We start from the raw sequence: 22559 nt of genomic DNA on the forward strand, positions 1-22559 counted from the left end.
AGAGAAAAGAGGCTGCTGCTGGGGTTTTGTTTTTATGTTGTTTTTTCCTCTTTTCCAGTTTTCGCTATGCTGAGCAATTAGGCAGCAGACAGAATGACGTAAAATAAATGAAAATATTCCATTATTCGATCCAAAATGCCACCCTCCTCCCAACTCATTGCTCTGCCCTGAAGGATAAACATATTTACAAATCCTCATTTTATTCTCCTGAGACATTTTGCATGATCCATTATAAAACATACAGGTAATACAAAATCCAAAGGTGTGCTGTGTTTAAGGGGTACACACATGAAGATTAAACTACATGATAACACTGTGGGGAAAAATCATGGTTTCATTTATTTTCATGAGTGACAGGTACGAGTGCATGATGTAAAAGATTAAAGTCACCCCCAAACTTTGCTAAGAATTACTGTAAGAGATTACGCAGGGAGAAATCTGTGCAAATTCATTTTCTTTACTCAGTATCAGATGGTAGGGGGAAAAAGTCTTCTTTAAACAGTCTTGTTTATATTTAGGAAAAAAGATCTGAAAAACTGAACAAGTAGACATATTCTCCCTCTTTATGATCAAATAATTATGCCAAGTTTAATAATAAAAAAAAAAGTTGAAAAAAAATCCAAATAAAAGCCAACACTGCTATTAAGATTTTTCTTTTAATATGCCATGAGATATTCTTGATTGTATATTTTCCAAAGTACTTTTCCAGCTGCATCTCCCAACCCTTCCAGAAGATTCCACCAGTCTTTCCAATTCAGTAAAAGATGCTGGATTATACTTTTGTCCACCTTCTCTTTTTGAAAGTAATATAGTCCTAATGACTTTAATGGTCATACATTCTTATCTAATAAGGAAAACACTTACAAATATCAGAAACCCAGTTTTGAAACATTTGCATTAATTTTGAACTGAATCAGCATTTTGTGGGTTTAAAAAAAGGCAGCAATTTGAACTCACGACTTACTGACAAACACATTTCTGCAGAGGGATGGGGAAGAGAGGGATAGTGAATGCTGCATTTCTCCATTGGCCCCAAAGTGCTAATTTCACAAAGGGATACATCAAAAGCAAACATGCAATGGTGGTTTTAAAACTTTTACTGCAATATAACAATGAAGTAAACAGTAATTAGACACCTATCAATTTTTTCCCAAAACAAACTGGAAAAAAAAATGTAAACAGGAAAATAACTGCCTATACTTGTACAGCTTCTCAAATCATGTTAGAAGGGTCTCACATTCGATCACCAAGAAATTTTAAAATAGCAGTAATTATTTTCATTTTAAGAAAAGGTTCCCCTTCTCCCTCCCCCACCCTAAGTACTTAACATGAAAGAAAGGGCTTCCTTACACATTAATTCAATCTGATTTGAAGCAGCAACAATAACCATCAATAATTTGGCATTTCTGTTTATGGTTGCTGCAAAATTTTTTCAATTTCACAAAGCCATTATCCAGTGTTGCCATGAAATAGACTGTAAATTCTAGGTAGCAAAGATTCTTTCTGAAACCAATGTTAAGTCAAAGAAATATAAAGCAGGGCATTACACTAAATTTCTGGATCTAGTACACTAAAAATAGAGTGAAACCTAGGAAAAGTTACCTACTGTTTTATAGAAGAAATAAAGACCTGCAAAAGCTGATTTTTGGTTGTATAATATTTTACACACTGTGTGGATTTGCGGCATCTGCTAATTGAAGCAGACATGCACTGTATTTATCCCTGCCCTATATCCTAGATCCCTCCCTCCCCACCCCCAACAATCTACTACCTTATACCAAGTATTGTGGATATGAGCCCAAGTCATCCCAGACAATCCAGTGAACAAAGTTAGTGTAATGCACTGGTGTGAAGTGTGAGATTAAAAAAAAAAAGTCCCTTTTAATCTTCATCAAAGTTTTGCTGTAGAAGAAAATTGGCAGCCAAGTTCTCATTCTTCTCACAAGCAAAATATGCTTGTATCACAAGTCCTTCAGGAAATCCTAGTGCCTTTAACTGGAAGGAAAGAGAAAACACACATGGGTTCCAGCATAGCAACAGGGGCAGATCAGCACTAGAAAACATGAAAGGCACAAAAAACCTCTTGAAGACATTGTGTGAACACGTGCCTACCTAAGTATGGATTCACTGTCCAACCTGAGCAGCGAGATGGAGCCTAGACCCTTTCCTGTATCAACCACCGACTGTTCCTAGTTGAAGCTTTTAGATGAACAGTTCCTTTGCTAATACTCACTGGCATTAATACTAAAAATTAGTTGCTGACTGTGATGGTTTAAAAATAAGTGACCCTACAGCCTACAGAAATGTGTAAGTCAAACAGCTTTTAGTATGGACGTGGGGGGAGATACAGATGAGAGCAACAGGAGAAGAGTTTAACTACTTCATCCAATTATTTGTAATGAAGGTCAGTCAGATCAAGTATCAGTCTCCATCTCCTTGGCTTATGAAAAACTTCATAATAGAAAAATAGGTGATCAATTATTAATATTACATGATATATTTTGAGATCAGACATATGGTGTTTTACTTATATCTGCTTAACTTTTACAGAATTTTAAATGGTGATATCAGCCACTCAATTTTGTTTTCCTAGTCTGCTAAAAATCCCTGTGATTGGGGTGCCTTGGTGGCTCAGTGGGTTGACTCTGCCTTCCACTCGGGTCATGATCCCAAGTCCTGGGATCGAGCCCTGCATCAGGCTCTCTGCTCAGTGGGGAGCCTGCTTCCCTGCCCCTCCCCCACCTACTTGTGATCTCCCTCTGTCAAATAAATAAATGAAATCTTTAAAAATAACTAAATAAATAAATAAATAACCCGATGACTCAAAAATCTGCTTTTAAAAAAGTGTTTTTAAGCACTCAGGTCAATTATGTAGTTCACTAGGTACTGTATATTTGTTAACCAAGTATTTTTTATGAACCCTCTGTTCAACTGTCTAAATCACCTTGCATTGACTATTATCAAGAAATGACCTTAAAAAACATGAGCAGAAGTCTCAATTCAGCATGATTAACTATTCATCCATGAAATAAGACAAGAATGATTTTGTTACCAAGTCTTTTCCAGATTAAAGCTTGCCTACCCGGAAAGGTAGGGCACTATCCAACTGTTTGCTTCTACAAGATACACACGTAAGATTCAAAGACACAAATACACTGAAAGTAAAAGGATGGAAAAAAGATACATACTATGCAAACAGTTACAAAAAGAAAGCTGGAGTAGATACATTAGTATCAGACAAAATACACATTAAGATTAAAAACTGTTACTAAAAACAAAAGACATTTTATGATGACAAACCATCAGGAAGACCTTGTTATAAAGACAGGTAACAAGAAAACCTGAAACACATGAAACAAAAACTGACAGAACTGAAGAAAGAAAGGGTGATTCAACAATAGTTGGAGACTTTGCTATCCCCACGTTCAATGCTGGATACAACAACCAGGCAGAAGACGGACAAGGAAGCCAATCTTAACCACATTATGAACCAACCTGACCTAACAGACATTTACAGAACACTTAACAACAGAAGATCACATGTCCTTTTCAAGTATGTATCAAACATTCTCCATGAAGACAATGTTAAGCTACAGAACTAGCCTCAATATATTTAAGAGGATTATAAGTGTGCAAAGTACACTCTCTGACCACAACACAATGAACTCTGAAATCAGCAACAGACAGAAATTTGGGAAATTTAAAATATGTGGAAGTTAACATAATCCTTAACCAATGATGAAAGAAGGAATCACAAAGGAAATTAGAAAACACTTGAGAGATGCATGAAAACACCATCGAAAGCACTAAAACTGACAGGGAGCTGCTGGAGCAGTGCCTCAGGGACGGTTATAGCTTTATCTGTAGTAAGAAAGATCTTAAATACATAATCTAAGGTTCTAGCTTAAGAAACTAGAAAAAAGAGAAAACGAAATCCAAAGCAAACAGAAGGAGAAAAAGAGTAAGGGTTAAAAAGAAAACAAGTAAACTACAGACTAGAAAAATATAATCAATAAAACCAGAAGTTGGTTCTTTTTTTCTTCAGAATAACAACACTGATAAACGTTTTAGTTAAACTAACAGGGAAAAAACAAATCGCATTCAAATTACTAACATCAGAAATGTGGGAACACTACTTTTTAGAGAAATAATACTATAGAATACTATACTATAGAATTTCTGAAAGTATAAAAAAATCTAATTTTAGGGAACTACTGTGAACAACTGTAGCCATCAAGTTAGATAATGCTGATAAAATACACAAATTCCTAGAAAGACAAAATCACCAAAACTGATGCAGGAAACAGAAAATCTGAATAATCCTAAAACAAATAAAGAGACTGAATTAATAACCACAAAATTTTCCAAAAAGAGAAGCCAGGCCCAGATAATTTTACTGGTGAATTCTACCAACTGTTGAATGAATTAAAACTTTTCTTCATAAACTCTTCTAACAAACAGGAAAGGAGGGAGTACTTCCTCACTCATTCTCTAATGAGGCCAATCTTACCGATACCCAACCAGACTAAATCATCACACACACACAAATCCACAGACCACTACTCCTTATGAATACAGATGCAGAAATCTTCAACAAAACACTGGCAGACAAAATCCAGCAACATATAAAAAGGACTATTCACCACAATCAAGTGGGATTTATCCTAGGAATGCAAAGCTAGTCCAATATACAAAAATCAATGTTATTAATAAAGCATATAAAAAAGGGAACAAAACCACATTATCATCTCAGCACACAAAAATCATCTGACAAAATCCAAGACCCTTTTGTGATAAAACCACTCAATAAACTAGAACAGAAAGAAACTCCCTCAACCTGAGAATCTAAATCTAGTAAAATAGCTAACATCATACTTAATGGTGAAAGACTGTCTTCTTCTAAGATCAGGGACAAGACAAAGCTGTTGGCTCTCACCACTTCTATTCAACAATACACATACACAGAAGGCCACAGAAAGGATTAGGTGAGAGAGAGAAAGAGAAGACATCTGGGTGGCTCAGGTCATGATCCCAGAGTCCTGGGATCGAGTCTTGCACTGGGCTCTTGGGGCCTGCTTCTCCCTTTGCTTGTGGACATTCTCTCTCTGACAAATAAATAAATAAAATCTTTAAAAAAAAAAAAAAAAAGGCACCTGGGTGACTCAGTTGGTTAAGCAACTGCCTCTGGCTCAGATCATGATCCTGGAGTCCCAGGATCAAGTCCCACATTGGGCACCCTGCTTTGTAGGGAGTCTGCTTCTCCCGCTGACCTCTCTCCTCTCATGCTCGCGCGCTCTCTCGCTCTCAAATAAATAAATAAATAAATCTTTAAAAAAAAAAAAAAAAAAAAAAAAGGATACAAGGGGAGAAAGATAAGAGAAGGGAAGTAAGGAAAGAAAGGGGAAGGGGGAAGAGAAGAGAAAGCATCCATACTGGAAAAGAATCAAAACTACTTGCAAATAATATTCTACAATTAGGAAATCCTAAGAAACACACATGAATTATCAGAATTAATAAATGAGTTCAGGAAGATTTCACGATGTAAGAGGAACACACAAAATTAAGTTGTATTTGTATATAGCTAGCAATGAACAATCCAAAAATGAAATTAAGAAAATATTTCCACTGATAACAGCATCAAAAATAAAAATACACTGAAGAATAAATTTAACAAAAGCATAAACCAAAGACTATAGAATTTCTGAAAGTATAAAAAAATCTAATAAATGGAAAAGCATCTCATGTTCATGGCTTGGTGAGACTTAATATTGCTAACATGGCAATAGTCTCCAAACTGATCTGCAGGAAAAAAACACAGTATTAAAACCCCAGTTTTTTGTTTCTCTTTTCTTACAGAAATCAGACAAGTGGATCCTAAAATTGATACAGAAATGCACGGGATCCAGAACAGCCAAAACAATCTTAAGAAAAGAAAACTGGAGATTTCAAAATTTACTACAAAAAAGCCACAGTAATCAAGACCATGAGGTAGTGGCATAAGACAAACACAGATCAATGGAACAGAACTGAAAGCCCAGTAAACCTTCAAAATCATGGCCAGTTAATTTTCAAAAGGATGCCAAGACAATTCAATGGATAAAGAGCAGAATTTTCAGTAAATGGTGCTGGATACCCACAAGCAAAATACACCTCACACTATAAACAAAAAGTAACTCAAAATAGATCACAGACCTAAATGTAACAAGAGCTATGAAACTCCCCAAGAGGAAAAACAGGAGTAAATCTTTTGGTCGTGGATTAGGCAGCTTCTCTTTTTCTTCTTCTTCCTTTTTTTAAAGTATGACATTAAAAGTACAAATAACAAAAGAAGAAATTTCTTCTCCAAAACAGAAATCAAGAACAGATACCCCTAACCATTTAAAACAAAACAAAACAAAAAGGACAACAACAACAACAACAACAAAACGCTATAGAACAACTGAGGCAAGTGTCATTCACCCACTTGCCTTATTTAAGGGGGAGAAATATTAGCATGATACATAAAAGATCTTTTAAGAAAGATGTAATTATAAACGCTGAACACTTGAAAAAATGTTTATCATAAATATGGACAAATTATCTTACAGATGATTTTCTAAGTACTAAGTTAAAATGAACTTTTATCAGATTTCCACCTCAAAATACTTTGTAAGATAAGACAGGTTAAGTATAGTGATTTCTAATTTACAAATATTAACAATGGAGCCTAGAGAAAAATGAATGACCTGTCATAATATCATATAAACTAAGTCACTGCAGTGCCTCACATGAACTGGCTGACCTAGTAAGGATGTAAATAGAATCACGGTATCAGCTTCTGATGTTTAATGTACATATTTTTTATATATAATTCATATACATATCTATTTTACATTTTAGTGACAGTACGAAAGTGAAATTTTAAAAAGTGGATAATCTTGAATTAGGCATTCACTTTATTATCATTTTCTTTCTTTTAAAGATTTTACTAATTTATCTGAGAGAAAAAGAGAACACAAGCAGGGGGAGCAGCAGAGGAAGAGGAAGAAACAGACTCCCCTCCCCACTGAGCAAGGAGCCTGACGCAGGACTCAATCATGACCTGAGTTGACAGCAGATGCTTAACCGACTGAGCCACCCAGGTGGTTTCCCTAAGATCATTGTCCTCATAAATTTTCAGATATAAAAAGAAATTATTTATTTTTAAAGATTTTATTTATTTATTTGACAGAGAGAGATCACAAGTAGGCAGAGAGGCAGGCAGAGAGAGAGGAGGAAGCAGGCTCCCTGCTGAGCAGAGAGCCCGATGCGGGACTTGATCCCAAAACCCTGAGATCATGATCCGAGCCGAAGGCAGCGGCTCAACCCACTGAGCCACCCAGGCGCCCCAGAAATTTTTAATTTTAAAAATATGTTTATAACTATTTTATAAAGCTGCTATTCACTTAGCAGTTCCTTGGCTAGCACAAAGGCCAAGATGTGAGAGCGGGGATGAAAATACACGGTCTTTATTGCAATCCTTGGGACAATGCTGTATTTGGCTGTGTCCAACAGAACTATCTCCAGTGGCAGAAATGTTCTCTATCTGTGCTACCCCGCACAGCAGCCTACAGCCTCATGTGACTACTGAGCCTCTGAAATGGGGCTAGTGTGACTAAGGAACTAAATTTTCAGTTTTACTTCAACTCACCCTTTCTATAGCTTCTTTCTCCTGAGGCGTTACTTGAATGTAGTTCATATGACCACTTCCGGCTTCTGCAATTCCTCCACTGCCACCTCCACCCCCTCCTCCTTGACCACCAGCTTCTTGAACTGGTTCATTTAACATTTGAATAAAATGCTCCTGGTGCTGGCTAATTTGCTGTGGTAATTTGAAGGACAGAAAAAACGACAACAACAAAAAACAACAAAAAAACAATACAATGATATAAAGTATCTTCAGGAAACTAAGAATTCTAAATTCAAACAGCAGAGAAAGCTAGAATTTTGTAACTGCTTTATTTTTAGAATGATTCTGAATTATTTAATCTTTGGAAGGATGTGATTTCTTATATACTCTTAAAGAAACTTGGCACTTTTCAGTGAGGTAAATAGTGAAGAATAATTCAAATTCTCTTTCATAAATGGGTCCCATTTCCCCAAACCAATGTTAAAAAAAACTATCTGGGGATTATAAAAAGAAACAGAACTTTTGTATCTTCCACACTAGTACGCAGTACAATGCTGAGGTTCATAACTTGAGGTTTAAGTAAGCCCATGGGTATGTCTCTAAGAGGCAGTGCTTCACTAATAGTAAGTTTGGGGAAAAAAGATTTTATAAATGATTTCTTTCACAAAGAGTTTCTCAGATTTTTTAATCAATAATTTTAATTAATAATTTTAATCAATAATTTGATTATTTTATAATAATCAAATTATTTGACCAACTTAAATTAACCCACCTCCACCCTCCGACTCTTTTTTTAGTACATCTAATCTATAGCACATACTATTGATTGCAACTCAAGAGAAAAGTTTATAGAGCTTATGGAGGGGAAGGGGAGTCACATGGACTTAAAAAAAAAAATAGGATATATTCTATAAACCCACTTTTGCAATTAACTTTGATTAAATAGTTACCTGCAGTAATTGAGGATTTTCTCGACCTATCTGTTGTAGCAATGCTGGAAGCAGGGAAGGATTCTGTTGAATAATCTGTCTCATCTGTTGAAACTGAGGCTGATTCCGTAAAAATTCAAGTGGATGTCCTAAAAATCACATAACATTATAAACAAAAGCAGTAATTATGTATACAATATATATACATATACGTGGTTCAATCACAATTTTAGACAGCAAACACTGACAAGCAAAAAATTTGATGAGTTCTCAGATGTATATAAAAATGGGAGTAAATAATGACAGAAATCTTTCAACTATACCAACGTGCAAGTCTTCTACTATAGAAATTACTCCTATCGGTAGAGGTAGAGTACAGAACACTGAAAGAAGAAAGTTTTCCTACAACTGTTACAGGTAGTTAGTATCATCAAACAACGAGAAATTATGATCTGCATGCACTCTATCAAAATAAAAAGTACTAACACTGTTCCTAAGAAAAATATTTATCTAGTATTAACAAAACCAAAAATTCCACTTTCTAATACAACCCAAACCTTTAAGAAAACAAAACAAAACAATCTGAGCTCGAATTCCTGGGAAATTCTAAACCAAAGAAGTGAAAGATAATACTTAAAAGTTAAGAGTTCAGATATGCAGATCAGAAGTTTTATTAATACAAACTTAAATTATAATTAGGAAGACAATTTTGGTTATTACAATTAAGCCTCAAACATTTGTAATTTATAAAAGCTTGAGATAAATAAGCTACAAGTAGGGGTGCCGGGGTGGCTCAGTCATTAAGCATCTGCCTTTGGCTCAGGTCATGATTGCAGGGTCCTGGGATTGAGTCCCACATCAGGCTTCCTGCTGAGAGGAGCCTGCTTCTCCCTCTGCCTCTGTCCTTCCCTCTGCTTGTGTGTGCTTGCTGTCAAATAAATAATCTTTAGAGAATAAAATAAGCTACAAGTCAATCTAGTACTAATACATTTAGAATTCTTTAGTCCAAAATTCCATGGCAATCATAAATATTAAGGATGCCAAATAAGACAGAACTTGCAACTTCTGGGGGGTAGTGGTTGTGCTCTGATCATCTACAGGAAACCAAGAATTGCATGTAACTATGTTTTTGAGGTTACTAATGAATTATGGGCATTTTTTGGATGTTATTTCCTTAATTATTCAAGAAAATCATTCAAATTAAAATGGCCAAATGAGTATGAGAAGTAACCTTCCTTCTGTGACACCGGTTTTATAGATGAAGAAAATGAGACTCAGGAACTAAATTAACTCACTAAGGACTGCTAAATGGGACAGCATTCCCTACCTGAACCAAAGCTGTGGCCTCTTCTTTCCATTCTTATGCCAACTCTGCATAAATGAAAGCCTGTCCTCTGGGAGACTGTACACAAAAATGAAAGCCTGTTCTCTGGGAGACTGTACACAAAATACTCATGGCTTTTTGTCAACCAGAGCTGTCATTACATAGAGCTAGGAAAAGCATCAAGAAGGGCCTCTTCAAAATGAAGTTTAAATTACTTCATCACTACTGTGTACAGAACAGAGCCTGAAGGAGAACAAAGTAACTCGAGCCCACCACAGGCTCTAGGGCCTCCTCTGTAGTCACACCTTCATCAATGGAAGGGTGGATGCTGACCAGTAAACAGAGGTGACTTCAAGACTGGCTTTCAGTTCTAGATACATGTCTTCAAAGTTCTCAGTGCTTTATTTCTTTGGTGGTAAAACAGCAACTAAGATTGTCCCGGCTTTGAAATTACACATAGTTTATGATATGCATAGGGGAAGAGAAGAGACAAGGTGAGCAAACATTCTGAATTACTTCAGAATGTTAACACAAAATGCAAACTGGGAAGCATCTCTTCCTCGGAACAGGCTAAACAGAATGTGCCCTTTGCCAAAACTACAGCACTGAGGTCTCAGCGAGAAGTTAATGCAATTGCCACTCGGGAGAATTTGTTTTGGGCCCTTTTTTAACATTAATGGATAGAGAACTTGTGTGAAGAGTCCTCCAGATGCTCCAGGAACAAGCCTCACCTCACACTAGAAACTCAGGACTGTGCCCCCACACCCCCACCAGCCCATGCTAACCTCCAGGGCTCGCTGTGGTTGTCGATGCCGTCGTAGTCGCCGCAGCGGCCGCCACCGAAGATGGAGGAGCCCCAGTGCTGACCGCAGGAGGGGTGTCCACCACAGCCTGACTCTCTCTATCTCCAGGGATCCCCTACAATACAATTTCCCAGCTTTAAAATATCTTGTCATTCAAAGATAGTTCAATACTATACAAAGAAAAAGATTTATTGATCTATTTAATGTGCTTGTCTAATTTCCAAAAGCATCAAACAGGTATCTGCTTCTACTAAAAGTAAAAGATTAAGACTTATCTAAAAGCTGTGTATATTTGGATTAGATTAGAAATGATCTAAGCATGATATAGAAGAACCCATAGTGCAATAACGTTAGGCAGCACAATGTCCAGCAGAATTTTCCATGATGACAAAAATGTTCTGTATCTATGCTAATAAAATATTCATTAATCACACAAAGCTACTGAGAACTTCAAATTTGGCTAATGTTACTAAAGAAACTAATTTTTAATATACTTTTAATTTTATTCAATTCAAATAACTACTTGTACTTAACACTACTTAATAGCTATTTTACTAGACAGTGCAGATCTAAGACATAGAGATTTGTAATTTAAAACATATGTCATAAAATGATGTTTACATACAGCAACATATTACATCTAACATCAAAGATCCTAAATCTGTATATAATAATATAATTTTTAAAAATATCAATACAAACCTTATCAAAACTGGACATTTGTTTTTTATGCTATGCATTACTCTAATTTTTGAATTTCATAGAAACTTTCACCAGCTGTGTGATAGCAAGGTTTGCATTTGCAAAGCTAGCCTGAAAATTATCCAAAGAAACAGGTTTTGACACATGTACAGTTCTGAAATGAATCCTGAGGCAGGTAAAAATCTAATGGAGACAGAGCAGGTGGCAACAGTGGCCAAGCAAGGAGGATCTCCTCTACTGAACCACGGTTCTGAGAAAGCATTCTCCAGGAAGTATCACATACAAAAAATTAAATTATTCAAAATTTACAAAAGTAGATGTAAGAACCTTAAATATTTCAATATTTTCTAAGTTTATAGTATTTGTCTTTTGAACTTACTATAATTTAAACTGCACTGAGACTTCTGGAGCACTATTTTGATGCATGATTTACAAGACTTTTCATATACAACATATCAAAAAAGTCTTTATGAAATCCACATAGATTGTGAAGGAGAAGAATTTAGAAGGAAGTGTTACATTTGGGTAAAAGAGGATAATGGTTAATGCTTCCATTTCCCAATAAATCAGAAGCTGAAACCATAAACATATGAAGAATTATGCATAATGAACCACATGAAGGGTAATGGCTGCTAGCATGAGATGTCACTCCGGGCATTAGAAACAAATGTTTTTGAGACTCCCTTGACTATTACTGACAATAAATAAGCTAACAATTCAAATGTGAATGGAACCAGGTAAATAACATCATGCATTGAATTAAATGCACGCTATTGTATCAGGTAACAGGGAATGGATGGGAAGATAATGAATCAAAGAGTCTATGATCTAAAACTTTTCCTAAACCCTTGCAAAAATACAGAATCCAAGCTGTCTAGACAAACCAGCTCTCTGAATTAATTAATCAATCTACCTATCTATCTTCTAAGTCTTTTATTTTTTTTTTTTTTACCTAGGCTTCATGCCCAGCTCGGAGCCTAACTCAGAGCCTGAATTCACGACCAAGACTGAGATCTGAGCTGAGCTCAAGAGTCAGATGCTTAACTAAGCCACTTGGTCACCCCTTTCAAGTTTTTATTTAGAATGTCATTTTTTTTTTTCTTTTTCTTAGCTATCTAAATTTTTAAGTGAAATCTCTTCATTTTTAAAAGTTGGCAACTAATTATAAAAATGTACACAGTATAAGACAAATAAAATTGCGTGCGGGCTTCCAACATGCTACTTTTGCCCTCTATCGTAGAGGAGGAGCACCTAGGAGGGGTGCCTGGGTGGCTCAATTGGTTAAGCGTCTGCCTTCAGCTCAGGTCATGATCCCCAGGTCCTGGGATCAAGTCCCGCTTCGGGCTCCCCGCTCAGTGGGAAGCCTGCTTCTCACTCTCCCTGATGCTCCCCTGCTTGTGTTCTTTCTCTCTGTCGAATAAAATAAAAATAAAATCTTTAAAAAAAAAAAGTACACCCAGGAGTATGCTGGCCATCAAAAGAGCCACTAAAATGGTAGATTAGATTTAAAAAAAATTATCCCACACTCCAAACAAACTGTCATCCTTTGAGGATAACATGAATGGGGTAGAAGTTACTACTCTAAGTGGAGAGCCAATTTTACAACTCATTTAGCCATGGTGTTTCCTAAATAAAAATCACATCAAAATCTTTTAGAAGAGGTTACATTTTACCAACACAAAATATTAGCAAATTAAGAAATATACAAACATTAAATAAATTACTAGCATATATTCTCATTCTCCTGTGAATTATTACTGTTCCTTAAAAGTCTTTGAGATTTTGGCATTAAACTACAATAAATAAAGTGAAATATTTCTCACCATTAAAAGATACTCCACTGCTCTGTCAGGGTTGTTGAAACTGGCTCTCAGGGCTGCAATCACTTGCTCTCGTTCATATCCCATTGACATGATCTCAGTTACCATATTCTCATAAGACTGACCTGTCACTAAGAAAAGGTGTGTGGCGTGGGAGGAAGGAAAAGAAAAAAAAAAATTTAATAAATATGCATTTCCTGTGTATTTCTTGAATGTATATACAATATTTCAGGCACTACAGGACTAGGAGTACAAAAATGAGTAACAGAACAAACTACAACATGTATGTGTATGGGTAGAATAATGCCCCCCTGCCCATCCCCGGAACCTATAAATGTGTTAGGTTATGAGGCAAAGTGGAATTATGGTTGTTAATCAGCTGACTTTAAGAAAGAGAAATTATCCCAGATTATCTGTGTAGGCCCGATGTAATCACAAGGGTCCTTAAAAGCAGAAGGAAAACAGAGGGGAGGGTCAGAAAAACAGATATAAAGACAAGAGCAAAGAAGCAAGGTTGCAGATGCTATGCTGCTGCCTGATGACAGGAAAAAGGGGCTATAAGCCAAGGAATGCGGGCAGCTTCCAGAAGCACTGAAAGGACATAGAACAGACTCCCCCCTGGAATGTACAGAAAGGACTGCCGCCTTGATGGTAGCCCAGTGATTCAGCCCCTTAATTTTAGTCCAGTGAGGACTATGTTAGATTTCTAACCTACTGTGCACCTTAAGATAGGTGCTCATCTGTTTTTTCCTACCAAGAAGTCTGTGGAAACTTATTACATTAGCAACAGAAAACTAACACAGTATGCTTAGTAAGTACAATAAAAACATCAGATACAAATATACGACAGAATTAGCAGGTCAGAGAAAGCAACCTGGAAGAAACTGATGAACTAATTTTTTGAAAACACAAAGGAGGGATATTTCAAGCAATCAATTCTACTGTAACAACTTCAGTTTTCCTTCGACATCTTTTATTACCAAAGCTGAAGAAAAAAGGAGGTTAGAAGCAGGAAAGTTAGGCTTTCATATACAGAACTTGTGTAATGCCCCGAGCATTGCTATCCCAGGAAGTCACATCCCACAGGCTATCACCAACCCAAACTTGCTTTTCATGGAAATGTCAGACCACAGACAACAGTCTGAAAAGAAAGCCAGCTCTCTACACCAAACTTACTTCACTTAAGCCATCTTGTCTTTCACTTCTCTTCTGGGTACCATTCCCTTTCTTGTCTCCTTAAAGAACTGGACCCTTTGGTTATCCTCTTTCTTGTCTACCTCCCATCTTTCACTCTCCATTTAATCATCCTGATCAGCAGTTGACTATCTCCTAGAATGTCATCCTAAAAGCAGAAGCCAACCCCCTTGGTTAGATCCCAATTCCTCTTTCAGAAACTGGTCCATCTGTCTGCTGCCTTCCCTTTCCAGCCATAGCTAACTGCACAGGCGGTGTCCACTTTTCACATTCCACTCACTCCTTAGCCAATATTGATCTGTGACTTTGAATCTATAAGATTTCCCCCTCAGATGTGTCCCACCATTATCTGCTTTCTCCATTTCAATAACCAGCACCTCTATCCACCCAAGCCCAAGAACCAGGAACCCTGGTGACTGCAAGTTCCCTCTCCCTTCCCTTCCATCACTTATCTACCAGTGTTATCTGCTAGGTCCTATATCTGAAATACAATGCAAAACTGCCTACTTCCCACTTTCTTCACTGCCTTCACTCAAGACCAGGCCACAACAATCTCTCATCTGGATAACACCCCCACCCCTTTCCTTTCCTGCCCCCGAGCCTATAATCTATTCTTCTGCCGGCTGGAAAAGCAAGCTTTTTAAAAAAGAAACCTCATCTCATTTTGGGTTCCCAACACTCAACAATCTCCGCACACTACACTCCAACCACGCTGCTGTTTTCCAGCTTACTTCACAAGTCATACCTTTTAGAATCAGTCCTAGAACCTTTACACACACACACACCCCTCTTCTCTGAGGGGTCAGTTCCTTCACAGCTCCAGTTCTCAATTTAAACTGAGACTACATCCCAGAGATGTACTGCCTAACTATCCCAAGTATAAGTACCTTCTATTTTCTTAATGGGAGCCATTAGTTTCCTTAAAATCATTAATAGTGATTTGCAATTTACTTTGTTTCACCACTTCTTTCCCCCATCTGAACAAAAAGTTCAGCTGTGCAAGGGACCCTGTCGTTTTACACTGCCATTTCCCTGGCACAGGTGACATTCATCAGTTGAGTGTTTTTTTGTTTTTTTTTTGCAGAATTTTCAATAAAGGCATTTAACAGCTATGAAAGTATAGTTTAAAAAAATTCAATATCCTTGAGCAAATGTGGCATTCATGATCTTGCTTAGAGTAATGACTTTTCCTTTCCCCTTCCATAAAGGACTTGTTAATATATTTGTTCTTAATTATCCATTCAAATGATTCTAGCACAAAGCCACTTCAGTGTCAATATCCCTTCAGTAATCAAGTTCCCAGGTACAGAAATTAGCATCAATATAAACAAAATTAAGAACTGTGGAGTATCTGAACTACACTATTATGACATGGTGTTTCTCATTTAATCCTTACAATAACTCCATGAGAAAGGTTTCCTATGATCATGGTTTAACAATGGCTGGTAAGTCATGGTACAGATACTAACACAGGCTGTTAAGAGTCCAGAGCTCCCACACCTAGTCACCAAGCTACACCTCCTAAAATAATGCCTCCTAATTAATCAAGTTACAGAACTCAGAAAGAGATGCCTATAAGCAGTGTGATACTTTCCAGATAGTAATAGTACAAGGGCAAATGACTCACAGAAAAACTAGAGACAATGGACAACACAAGAGAGAGCTAATGAGGTTACAGTGGAGTAGTGATGAAGAACCTTGATGTGTCACTAAGAGTGAGCTGTGGTCTTATCTTCCAGGTCACACAGAGCTGTGAAAGGAACTAACAGCGACCTCATGAGATGTGCCTTTTATGAAGTCCACTACGACACGGCACTGACCAGTTACGAATAATGCAGGAGTTATCCGTAAGATAAGGCTGTGAACTACAGTAGTCAAGTGGGAGCAAAAACAAATATTCCAGGAACCTCAGGAAGGAGGGTTGTCAGGAACCTGAGCTAAATGGCCCATGAGAGGCGGGGAGGTCAAGGACGATGCCAACATATGGTAGAGATGATGATGCAAGCAATGAGGAACAAAGAAGAATCAGATGGGAGGATAAAATAGGGTTCCATTTGGAACCCGAGGAGTTTATGGAGGTTGTAGGCTTCCCACATGGTGGCTTAAAGAATGAGTCTGGGGACTCAGAGGGAGATGTGTACTGGAATTATAATTTTGGGGATCTTTACAGTATATGGGTGATATTTGCCAGTCCCATAGTTTGAACTTTGAACTATGATCTGTAGCAGAACCACAGAGGATCCATTCACTTAAGGGTCAGATAAAATGAAGAGTTAACTAGAAAGCCTGCAAAGGAATACTCAAGAGGCATGGATCAAGAAAAGAGCAGTGTCATAGCCACAGAAGGCAAGTTTAAAGCAGCAGGGTATCAATTTAAAGACTGGGAGGATTAAAGAGTAAAAGGGTCCTATGACCTAAGTTGTGTAACGTGCTAGAGACATAAAGGTACAACACTGCCTTCAGAAGACTAGGCGTCTAACAGCGGCAGCTAGAATTCGGCAGCACCGTGCTTTCCAACGGAGGTGGCAGTGGTGTCAGCCATACAGTTCAGGAGCACCAGGGGCAAGTGCCAGGTGGTTCTAGCTCTTTAGGCAGACGGCACCTGACTGATTTCTGGGTCACCTCTTCTAGTCCTTCCAGTATCTCACTAATAACTTCTAGGATTAAGCCTTTCCCCGTCTGAAAGGAACTTCTGTTTTGTTGACTGGACAATAACTCGGACTCATTTGACAGAAGACTAGTCCCAGAACACAGTAAATGTAAAAGAGTAAATGTGGGTATGGTATATCCAGGTGACCTTAGGTTGATTACTTACAACCATTTTGACCCTACATGCTATGGACAACCAAGATGCCATTTCCATGGCAATGAAAGGATCATGGAGTTCAAGTCATCAGGTCAGAGGCCAACTCCCCAGATCATATGAGGTACTATTGCTGTTGGAACCCTGCTGCTGCAGCAACTAAGAAGCTAGAAGCCCATACCACTGAAGCTGCTGTTCCTAGTCTTCTACCTCCCTACCATTTCCAGTAATAGAGAACAGAACAAAGGAGAGGGATGGAGTTGCCAGCCAATAAACCAACAATTAGCAGGCAAAGTAGGAAATGTACTAGAGGTGTCACAATGGGAAAATGGGGGGGGGGGAAACTGATTTTGACAGATTAAGTGTGAAGGGGAGATGAAAAAGCATTATTCAATAGTTAAAGCTGGGACAAAAAGGTACATTCACTGCAGTACCATAAAAGCAACAAGATAGAGATGGGACACGACAGGGCTCCAAACTGGAATAAAGATGTGCAAGGCAGATTTAGTAACATTTTATACCCGTTTTATAAATATTTTTAAATAAACCTGTCAACAGTTCAAACTCTGTTAAGACTTCATTTAAAATTCACATTTGGAAAATAGAAAAGAACCTGCTTTAACCAAAAGAATATGCTTGACTCTAATAATACTTTAAATAGTACAATTTAAAGAATTCAATATGTAACACACAAACTTACAAAGTCTTTAGTAATATATTAATCAAATAATTAAATCATTTAATAGCTTAATAAGCAACCATGAAAATGAACATTTTCATGATCTAGAAAAATGAAATTAGAACCTCCTCCCTACCTCTTGTAAGGTTATTTATAAGGTAGATACTTACCCAGTGCACTGGTTGCATCTTCAAAAAGGTTTGACCGAGAAGAATCTCCTGATGTACTGCAAAAGGTTTTCAGAAAATTGTACATCAGAAAGTACATAAAACTTACACTGAAGTTTAGTAATGGTCCAAATTGTAAAGATACTGTTTGATTTTAATCAAATGTATAAGTCTGGCTACAGTTTTTAAACCATCTTCTACATTAAACCCCAAAGCTTTATCCATAACATTTATGGTTTGGGAAGAATTTTCAATCTTAATATTCATACTGTTCTACAAATGCCTCGTTTTAAATGTCCAAAGATAGAAAATAACAACTGAACAGAATGTTTACCATTTAAGGAATACACAAAAAGATAATGCACAACTATTTCCCTAAAAGAATTTATAAGTTAAATAACCTGTAAGTCAAGCCACAATAGAAGAAATACCAAACACAAGTATCCCCCAGTTTTCCAAAGTTCATATTCCATCACATTTTGCTTTTACCAAAGACCTACATTAGTACCCATTTTCACTAACCAGAAGAAATCTGAAGAGAATTTTCTCTAAAGAGGATTTCTGCTTATACAAGAAAAGTGAAAATAGTGTTTTGTTTGTTTTGCAGCAAGCCTTTACAGAGGAACACACCCTGAGAAGCCAGGGTGGCCCCGAAGCTCCTTCCCCAGAACCATACTCAGCATCTCAGCATCAAGCTGCCATAACTGTGACTGCGAGCATCTGCGCTTCATCTAAATTTATTCTGTGCCTCTATTACCAAGGTGTGTGTGTGTGTGTTCAGAAAAGCCTGAGAGGTTATTTTATAGGTTTGGAAATGTTCAAAACTTTTCCCACATAAATTTATGGTAATTGCTTCTTTGCAATTATTTCTTTGCTTATGCCACTTTGGCTTACAAAAGGTTTCACAGGAATACTCTATTTTCAAACAGTGGGGGAAACCTGTACAGAATAAAGAGGTAATGTAGAAACCACATTATGCTGGAAGGCCTGGGAAATCTTTACATAATAGAATAGAATAGAATTTAATAGAATTTCGGTTAGGTCTTATAGGTCAGTTTTTCACGCAGGAGCTGATAAGGCATTCAAGTCAAGGAACATAGCAAAAAACAAAAAATGGAGAGGTGTGTTAAAATCCAAGTTGTAACCAAAAGAAAACCAGTTTAAAAGGACTAAGTTTCTGCTGGGCAATTGCAGAAGATGAGTCTAGAAAACAAAGCAGACGAAAACAAGATTATGAAAGACCATGAAGGGTAGGCCAAAGAAAAATAAGTTGAAGTTTACAAACTAGTAAAGCTAGCAGTTGGCAGTTTAGATTAAAACATACAAAACACACACTTACACCTCTCCCAATTAAAAAAAAAAACAAAACAAAACACAGTATGGGCAGCTGGGTGGCTCAATCAGTTAAGCATCCAAATCTTGATTTCGACTCAGGTTATGATTTCAGGGTCACAAGATTGAGCCCCATGTCAGGCTCTGCACTGAGCATGGAGCTGCTTAAGATTCTCTCTCCCCCTCTTCTTCTGCCCCCCTCCCCCTACCTATGCACAGCAAGAACAAGGGAAATATGTTAAGTCTGAATTCATAAATTATTTTTTAATCCTCAGTTTATTCATCAATACAATGAAGTCCATAATAATATCCATGTATCCCAAAGTGGTGTATATAGGGTTACTACTGGTAAAGTATTTAGCAAAGTGCCTGGCATCATAACATCTGATATGATTAAACTAATTTTCTGGTGTAACTTTTTAAACGATCTTCATTTAACTAGATAGTAAAGCTAACTTACATAGAAGGCAAAACTTTGAAAAGAATTCTATATAGTTATATATAGAACAAATAATTCTCCTGCCCAAGTCCCCTACCCAGGGAATAGTCACTACTACTAGTTTCTATAAAATAATGACTTGTGTCTTGCCTTTGGGTGTGTTTTATTTAACTTAATTATCTCATGTCAGCAAAACCACAATGACCTCATATTTTCCCCAGACACACAGTACTCCATTTAATTGACCAAACCAAGCTCTTCAAAGGGAATTTTCAGTTTGGTTCTCAACTTTTAAATTCCTTCTGTAGTCAAATTTACCAACTGTTCCTTCTATGACTTTTTTGATTAAGATTATTTTTATTTTTATTATGTTCTCTAGTTTAGTTTCCTTTTATGTTGATTCTTTATGTAGCTAGAATTTATTTTTATTAGTATAAGGTATATGACCCATCTTCCCCCTTCCATTTGGCTAGACATTAATCCAACAGCATCTTTGCATGGTGGTTTCAAATTGCATCTTTATCTTATGTTAAGTCCCTGGTATGTGTTCTGGTCTGTTTCTAGACTACCATCTATTTACTTAAGCACTCTTTTTAGTAAGAGCCATTGTAAATTACTGAAATCATTACCACCATGTATAATATATTTTACTACCTGACAGGATTAATTTCCTTCATTCCAGTTCACTTACAGAACAATCTATGCTTTTCTGCACAATGCTTTAAAATTTCCTTTTATATATCTCAGATAAGAGTGAGGTATGGCTGAACCACCATTATTCAACCTTGATTCTACCTCACCACTTCTTGCCCACCTGCAGAGGAAACCACTTATGAGTTAGTGTGCCGTCTCATTGTTACTGTTCTTCTGCACATTGCTATACACAGCCACAGAAGAGAAAATATATGATGATGTTTTGTAGCTTTTGTTTGGTTTATGATTATTGCCCATTGTTTTGTAACGTTTTTCTCACTTGATAACAAAGCCCTAAAACCACATTCACTCAATATGATATATACTACATACTTTAACTCGCCGGTAGCACTTCAGGAAGCCCAAGAATACAGATTTCTGGGATCCACCCCCAGATAATTCTGATTTAGGTGAGGGTTTAACTTCAAACAAACTCCCAGTGATGCTGATGCTGCCCACTATCACTCTGACTAGCACTGCTCTCTAATATGAATAAATTACAGGTCGAGCCATTCCCTTACTAATGTATTTGCCTTGGACTATGAATAACGTAGTCTTGTGCACATGCGCAACTTCTTAAGGTAGAGATAAACAAGGAGAATACGCATTTTAATTGGTGGTTTCTCAAGAACAAAATTGGCCTAAAGACATAAACACCTATAATGAAATGTCATGCCAGTGGTGTCCCTCAAATTCATACCAACATTTCTCCTGATAATTTTAAGTTTTGTGCTTTATAGGACACTCCATGTTTTACAATACAGATGAAAGGACTAAGGCACATTTAAGTAGTTTTCTGAGCTTCTCTCATCCTACCTTTCCTGTGTTATCCTTCTCTAAGGTGATCATGTGGAGAAATAAGAATAAACAGTTGCGGGGAGGCACCTGTGTGGCTCAGCCGTTAAGCAGCTGCCTTTGGCTCAGGTCATGATCCCAGGATCCTGGGATGGAGCCTCATATTGGGCTCCTTGCTCAGCAGGAAGTCTGCTTCACCCTCTCCCCCTGCTTGTGGTTCCCTTGATGTCAAACAAACAAACAAATAGCTGGTGTGTAAGGCCCAATCACGTAACTCTAGCTAGCATCTGCTCTCTGTATCACTGATCATCTACTGACTTATGCAACTTCTGTACCTCTGAAAACATAGTAATACTGACTCTTGAGAATGGGTAAATCAAATTGTAGCCCCAGGAAGAAATTTTAAAAAGTTAACAATAAAGAAATTTGGATAAAAGCTCTTAGCACATTAAAATGTATCAATCGATGCTGAAATTCTCACAATGAGTTTTTCAAAGAGCTGAATACATATAAGAAAATAAGGTATACTACACTGAATGAAGACATATTTACAGTTACAATGTTTAAAATGATCTGGGAAATCAATGTGTTAAAGTTGTTCAGTTCTCTCCCAAAGACAGAACTGATGAACAACTTTTGACAGAACAGCTTAACCTGAGTCTGGGTTGTCTCCCACCAGGGAAGAGTTTGAATGCATTTCTAAATATACACAGGAGAAGCATCAAGTTAGGCAACAGTCTCTCAGAATGCCTAAAGCAAAGTTCAGGAAGCAGGCATAGGAGAAATACTTTGTTACCTTAGCCTATGCTCTCCTGGTAGGGAATGAATTCCCTGGAAAGAAGCCCTAAGTGAGCAATTAATCAGATGACTCAAACCCCTTTAAACACCTTGGACTGGGTCAGACACAGTAAACAGACATAAAAGCAAAACACTAAAATAAAGAATCATAATTAAATTTTTTTCTAACCATTACTATATTTATCACAAATATGCTTTCCTATCAGTAAGTGTTTCCATATCCTGTATAGATCTCTGTTCCATCTGGTTCTGATTCCAAGAATAAGGTCCCAAGTTGTACTAAAGTCACAAAATACAAACAGCTTCAGTGCTGTTGCACACTATACTAAATATAACCCATGTTCTCAGGTAAAAGAGAAATTCCCTATACAAGTCCACCCAAGAGAACCAAAGCACATGTTTTGTTTATTTATCCTTGGGAGGAAAAAAACTT

The 22559-nt window shown here is 37.1% G+C and overlaps 1 protein-coding gene across 2 annotated transcripts in view; it reads right to left on the reverse strand.

Moving 5' to 3' along the window:
- Positions 1-637: 637 nt before the first annotated feature.
- Positions 638-22559, reverse strand: part of RAD23B (RAD23 homolog B, nucleotide excision repair protein) — a 43437-nt gene continuing 21515 nt past the window's right edge. For both annotated transcript variants that reach the window (XM_044265194.1, XM_044265195.1), the window contains exons 5-10: positions 18073-18128; positions 13230-13357; positions 10687-10819; positions 8599-8726; positions 7670-7840; positions 638-1995 (exon numbers count right to left, since the gene is read on the reverse strand). In XM_044265194.1, coding sequence (XP_044121129.1) covers positions 1882-1995; positions 7670-7840; positions 8599-8726; positions 10687-10819; positions 13230-13357; positions 18073-18128 — 730 coding nt within the window. In that variant the 3' untranslated portion in view covers positions 638-1881. The remainder of the gene's footprint in view (positions 1996-7669; positions 7841-8598; positions 8727-10686; positions 10820-13229; positions 13358-18072; positions 18129-22559) is intronic.

This window comes from Neovison vison, chromosome 9 (assembly GCF_020171115.1).
Source record: "Neovison vison isolate M4711 chromosome 9, ASM_NN_V1, whole genome shotgun sequence".
NCBI lineage: Eukaryota > Metazoa > Chordata > Mammalia > Carnivora > Mustelidae > Neogale > Neogale vison.